Source organism: Quercus robur, chromosome 3, assembly GCF_932294415.1.
Source record: "Quercus robur chromosome 3, dhQueRobu3.1, whole genome shotgun sequence".
Taxonomy (NCBI): Eukaryota; Viridiplantae; Streptophyta; class Magnoliopsida; order Fagales; family Fagaceae; genus Quercus; species Quercus robur.
The window spans coordinates 7,888,881-7,895,435 of record NC_065536.1 but is presented as its reverse complement, the minus strand read 5'-3'; the positions used below and the strand labels follow the sequence as shown (position 1 = coordinate 7,895,435).

Genomic DNA, 6,555 nt, shown 5'->3' with positions numbered 1-6,555 from the left:
ATTGATCATTACATTAGTGGGGGAAGCTACTTGTTTCCATTCTATCACTGGATAAAAGACTTAATAATACATAAGGAAGAGGTAATACTGGACTAACTTTTTTGATTCTATTGGTCATTCAAGGTGTTTATTATTATTATTATTATTATTATTATTATTATTTAAAATCCAAAGTGTATTTCCTTTTACTTTTTATATTATTTTCGTAGTTAGAACAAACAAACTTTTGTTAGAATTTGGACAAGATTAGATGTGCAACGCATTATGTCAAGAATCTTATAGTTCACCGAATACCTCTTTGGTGTTCCTAACAAAGGCGAGCATAATCCCCTCTTAGTGTAACACATAATATTTTGTTGATTGCATATAAAGTTGATCTCTCCCAAATAATATACAACAAAATGTACAAGTCATTGACAACTTTTTTTTTTCTACAACTTAAAAGAGGCAGGCCAAAAATCTCCGGAGATGAGGGATCCCCTAATTAATATACTTAGTTGTGTACCAATGCATGGTTGGAGATGAGGGTTTTAATCTTGCTTTAGATGAATTTTTTTTGTTATAAATATCTAGGTACAAATATTAATTAAGGCCAAGTCCAATTCTATTTAGTGAGCAAGCAAGAAAATCTAATTTACTTGTATTGTAAGAGTTGTAACCACCGCTTAATGTATGATTATACTTTAGGATTCAGCCAATTATAAAAACTCATCAATGGGCACAAAATACTTAAAAATAAAAATGCAACCATCAAAAGTTTTCTCTTGTAAATATAAGTATTTTAAGGTCAAACTATGTTAATTAATGCATTCTCTCTCTTTCTCTTTCTGTTCTTTCCGTTCGCTTTGTCCCAAAATCAATCTTGCCTAAGGTCATAAAAGATAAAACTCCAAGGTCCGACAACTCCAACCACTACCATAAGCACACCCCCTCCACACACACACACACAAAAAGCTTGCACCAAACCCTAACTGCCACCGCTAAGCTATACAAAACCCTCTCTTTTTCTCTCTCTCTGTCTTTTCTTGTCTCTTTGTTACTATTCAAATATGACATGCCAGCTCCAATAGGCGTCGCATTGATTTCCTTGAATGGTTGAAGTTATGATGTCTTGCATGATTTCAAGTCATTCTAGTTTCTACGCCTGGGTTCACTACATGGTAGAACCACGTTTGCAAAAACCTTTAGATACCAATAAACATCTTCAAATTTTTTTTTTTTTTTTTTGGAACTTTGGCAAACTGACACTTTGTTGATCATGTAGTTGATCTCAAGCTAAAAAAGTGGTGTTTCTCCAAACTGTTCACCATCCAACACTAGTCAACTCTTCTGTCATATCGATCGGTATAGATAAAAATAAAAAATAAAAAATAAAAAAAATTATATTAAATCTCCTCAACTGTCATATCGGAAAAAAATATATTCTAAAAGTGGTAATTAATTGTATATCATCTCCAAGAGTGGAGTATCCACTTCTATGTTGGTGGAATTAGTTAACAAGTCTCTGTATGAATATAGCGCTAGTGCTAATACATTCACAATGACCAGCATGTAATTAACACAAAATATAATATCACTGTTGAACTTAATCGGAATTTTCAGCCACGAAACCTTTGATAATTTGTATCACTCTTTCTGCCACTTCTGAAAATGGATGATCCGTGAAGAAACCATGTTGCTTTCCTTCAAACTCTACGTACTCAATTTTCTTTCCCAACTCCTTCAACTTTTTTGCATAGTCCTCGACCCTGTCTTTCAAAATTTCATCGCTGCCTACCACCACCAACATTGGATTCAGGTTCACTTCTGCTAGCTTGGGACTAGATGGACCAAATGGATTCATCAAGGGGTGGTCTTTAGCGCCTCCAATTGGAAGAGACAACCTCCAAAACCTGTTGTCAATAGGATCAAAAATAGCAATATTACTTTGTGCCCAAAAATAAGATACGAAAATAAACGGACTAAGTTTTTCTCCCAAACCAATATTAGATTAGACGAATCTCCTCACATAAGTCATTATTAAAAATTAAGTAATGTGTTGAAGAAACTTTTCTCCAAATTGATTTAATAAATAAATAAAATTGTGTCAAATATAAACCATATTGATAATGGATTGAGAACAGGTTTCACCGGTTTCTGTTACTCTTGCAAAAGGTATGTGTTATAATTTGATTATTCAACTAATGATAGATCATGTCACAGCATTAATAGTTATTTTTTGTCCGCTCACAAGTCACCACTTGTTCTCTGTATGATAGTGTACTAATGTACTTTATATGAAATTGTAACACATGCAGGACAGCATTTTATGGCGTTTATATAATGATTGGTGTATTTAATTACTAAAAACTTTACCAATTGTATTACCTAAAACTGACAAATAAAGATTACATTGATTGCTTATACAATCCTCCGTAATAGTTTCCACCTATTCGACTTACAAGAAAATTAAAAAACTAAGTACTTTTTTTTTTAATTGATTTTACCCACTAGTTGAAAAAGGAAACCGAAAAGATTGGTGTGACCATTACTTTATAATCAGCTGTCAAGGACAATGTAAAAGGAGAAAGTGTTTCCTATCACTTGAGTTGGCTGTGTTACGTACGTATGTTCTTTTTCATCATTAATTTAACAACAATCTCAGATGCTTCCAAGGAATTTGATTAGAACTAGCTTGGTAAAGAACAAGCATTTTCCCATCAAAAAAAAAAAAAGAACAAGCATTTAATCCAAATGCTTGCACACGGTTTTAAAATAGATCGTGATTTAAATACTTGATGTTTGACACATGGATGGGGAAAATTGATGTTTTTAGAGAAAGAAATTATATATATATAAAAAAAAAAAAGGGGTAAAACCCCACTTCTCACACCCAACAAAAATTTGGTTGTTTTTATTATTTTATAAATATAAATAAAATCCCATGAATATTTTTTAAATCATTGAATTGTACGTAATTTTTCTTACAATACAAATGAGACCAACATTTAATATATTCATTGTCACCGATGAGTCTATGACAATAACATTATGTTAACTAGTATGTACAGTTATATTTAAAAATAATTGTTGTTAGTAGATACATATCAAACATCCATACCTAATTTTAATATTATTATTTTTGTTTTTGAATTTTTGCCAATTCTTAGAAAGAAAATCTTGTAAAGATATACTAAAGAATACAAATTACTTATTCTTGATTGCTCTAATTCAGAAAGAAATTTTTTTTTAGTTTTTTAATTTATTTATATTAGTTTTTACTTTTTGAGCATGATTGTTTTATTGTGATAAAATGAATCTAGTTAATTTTATTTCATTTTCCAAATAAGTTATGAAAATTTTAATTAATATGATAATATATTAGAATTAATTAAAGATAGCATTTTCACATATTCTTGTAATATAATGTCGTTCACTTAATACACACTCTATTAACCATATGTCAAGGACAAGTCTCATATAAAGTAGTTATAAGCCATGCATCATATATAAATATGTCATGTTCATCAAAAAAAATATATAAATATATCATGTTAATTAGATTAACTCACAATCTAACTTCATCATCAAGTATTCAGCAGCAACAACACAAAACAAAATAAATAAATAAATAAAAAATCAAGTGCCATCTTCCAAAAAAGAAGTTATATGTGGATTTTAGTTATTGTCAGGAAAATGTGCAAACTGTTTCTTGTTGGAAGAAGATCAGAGAGTCATTGATTTTCAGATAGCATATGTTATACATAGCATATTGGCAATATTGAGTACTAGCTCCATACCTGTTATACATGTCCAAATTCCAAAATACTTCACATGGCCTCTCTTCCTCGGACCTAGTCTTCACACTCCCACCAAAAAATGGAGCCAAGAGCACATAACCTCTCACCCGAACTGGCTCCAATTCAACTAAACCCATACCAAGCCTAACTGCTACATGGTGAGCCACGTTCCCACCAGAAGAGTCACCCATTACAAAAACCCTATCAAAGTCCACAACCCCATCACCCAACCACGTATCACAACCAATGCCGCCATGCATGGCTAGGGTTTGTAACCATTTTAGAGAACTCATTGCATCATCTATGGCTGCCGGAAGCCTATGCTCTGGCGCAAGCCTATAGTCCGGTGCGACTACAAGGACTCCAAGCCCGGATGCAAGGCGGTGACATATGTTGTGGAAGTTGGGAAAATTACGTGACCCGAAGCAGAAACCGCCGCCATGAATGTAATATAAGACAGGAAGCTTGGTGAATGAAGCCAATGTGGGCTTGTAAAGGCGTAGGTGAAGATTGTGGTGCTTGTCAAACACGTAGTCTTTCCAAAGAACGGAGCCATCATCAACGATAGGGATGTTTAAGTTTATGTTGGTTGAGCGTGAAATAGAGCCATCACTATAGAGCTTCAAGAGACCGAAGCAATCTTCAACTACATGAGGAAGAGAACCCATCTCTCAATAGCTCTATTAATTTCTCTCTTAACGAATTTGATAACTTTTGTGGTTTGGCAAAGGATCTATATATTAAAGAAAAGTGTGAATTGAAAGGGATATATTCAAAAACTACGTACACTTAAATTAAGTGTACATGTGTTTTGTCCCCATTTTTATTTATCTTTTGGTGGAAATGCATGATTGTGGCTATTAATTGGACCTAATATCTATATTTTAGGCACCGGGTAATGGTCATGGTCCAACATGAAGAATTCATTTTTGAACTATTAACAGCTAAAATTGTATTGTCATTGATTTCAATATTCTTTGAGCTTGACTTGACCGAGTCCTTGTATCATGCATGTTTCCAGAAACATACCTTAAAAGTGGTTGGGCTATAAGATTCATTTGATTTTATTTCATGAAAAATGGACCTTGAAAAGGTTGGTCAAAAAATTTGGTCTTCAAAAAAACAGTGCTACTTCGTCTTTTTCCCTTTGTCCCATGTATTTTGTTTGTCAATGTAGTTGTGAAGTCTCCATTCATATCTTCTGATTAATAAATATTCTAAGATCAAAATGGGAGAACAGCAAATGCATGTTTATTTTGGTCTTTCTAATTTTGGGGGTAAGTTTCTTTTTATGTTTCACTTTATAATTTTTGGAATATAAATTTCACATCTTACTTTTTATATTTCACTTTATACTCCATCAATCTTTTTTTGAAAAATAATTACAATATGTTACTAATACAACAGTTCAAACTATTTTTTCCTAGACTCTCAAACACTTTGTATATAGAAAGGTGTCAATTCAACTACAAGGCTCTTCGCATACTCTATCAATCTTGATATATCATGTGATTGATTTTTTATTATTATAAATTTTGGTTATCTTATAAAAAAAAAATTAGTTAAATAAATACATAGCAAGTTGTGATTTGTAGAATGTATACTATAAAGTAAAAACACAAAAAGTAGGCAAAGAATTTGTATTCATTATTCTTATACCTTGCCCGAGAACAATTTTTGCAAAACTATGGGCCTATCAAAATGCTAATCTGAAAAATAGACAAAACCCATAAAGAGTGTGGTTTTTGTCCAGTGCACTGCACCCACCCATAAATATTAAGCATCCAACCCAAGCCCAAACTCCATTGGTACAGCCCACAAATTCGCTAACCCAAGCCCATGAAGTCCAATGCAAATCCATCAAGAATTTCTAGCCGGGCCAACATCTAAGCTTACTCTTTCTTTGTATTTTATGGACCAAGCCCACGCATGAAGAGCAAGACCAACAAAAGGGAAAATTATGGAAAGGTGGATTAGAGGGCAAAAATATTATTTCGCACACTGGTATAAGCTTACTGAATGGTCTCCCATTAGACTTAGAAAATTGACAAGACTAATGAGCCCACACCTAATGCAATATGCAACACATGGCCACTCACTCTCATTCCTGGAAAAATTCGAATATCCGCTTAATTAAAACACACTAGTCTCATCATTCAGTATTTGTACTTCGTACGTGCGATGAAGCACTTTTTTTTTTTTTTTTTTTTTTTTTTTTTTAAGGTTTAGTGTCATAATTTTTTATTTATCAAAATTTGATGTTTACACGTTTAATATCACACATTTGCAAACTTTTGATACAACTAGAGTGTCATGAGACTAGCTACAAAAAATAAACATTAAAATCCTATGTTTCTATGTGGATCTGTTTATTTTTTGAAACTAGTCTTGTGACACTCTTGATTATATTAGCAGTTTGCAAATGTGCAATATAAAACGTCTAAACCTCAAATTTTGATAAATAAAAAATTATGACATTAAACCCAAAAAAATAAAAAGATGCTAGTGATTATTAATAATCATGTCTAATTATTCTATTCTTATCTTTAAACATAATTTTTGGATATGGAGCCATAGTGAAGGGATGGCAATGGGGCGGGGCGGGGCCGAAGAATGGGATCTTCACCCCCGCCCCGCATGGATTTTTCTTGCCCCATCCCCGCCCCGTCCTGTATGACGGGGAAAATTTCTTGCCCCATCCCCGCCCCTTAAGGCTCCGCGAAGACCCGCAAAGCCCCACCCTACACCGTAAAACTTTATTTTTTGTTAATTTTCC

General features: G+C 33.0%; 1 protein-coding gene across 1 annotated transcript; it reads right to left on the bottom strand.

Moving 5' to 3' along the window:
- Nucleotides 1-1,400: 1,400 nt before the first annotated feature.
- Nucleotides 1,401-4,490, bottom strand: LOC126716914 (probable carboxylesterase 15). Its single transcript, XM_050417959.1, has 2 exons — nt 3,780-4,490; nt 1,401-1,892 (listed from the first exon to the last, which is right to left on the bottom strand). Exons 1-2 carry the CDS (start codon nt 4,445-4,447, stop codon nt 1,586-1,588), a joined length of 975 nt encoding a protein of 324 aa, XP_050273916.1. The 5' UTR covers nt 4,448-4,490; the 3' UTR covers nt 1,401-1,585.
- Between the last annotated feature and the right edge of the window lie 2,065 nt (nt 4,491-6,555).

What these genes read in the sequence shown, in the direction of transcription:
- LOC126716914 (XM_050417959.1), bottom strand. Translation starts at nt 4,447, where the DNA reads ATGGGTTCTCTTCCTCATGTAGTTGAAGATTGCTTCGGTCTCTTGAAG. An exon ending in AATTTGGACATGTATAACAG is followed by an intron (nt 1,893 to 3,779) that starts GTATGGAGCTAG and finishes TATTGACAACAG; the next exon opens with GTTTTGGAGGTTGTCTCTTC.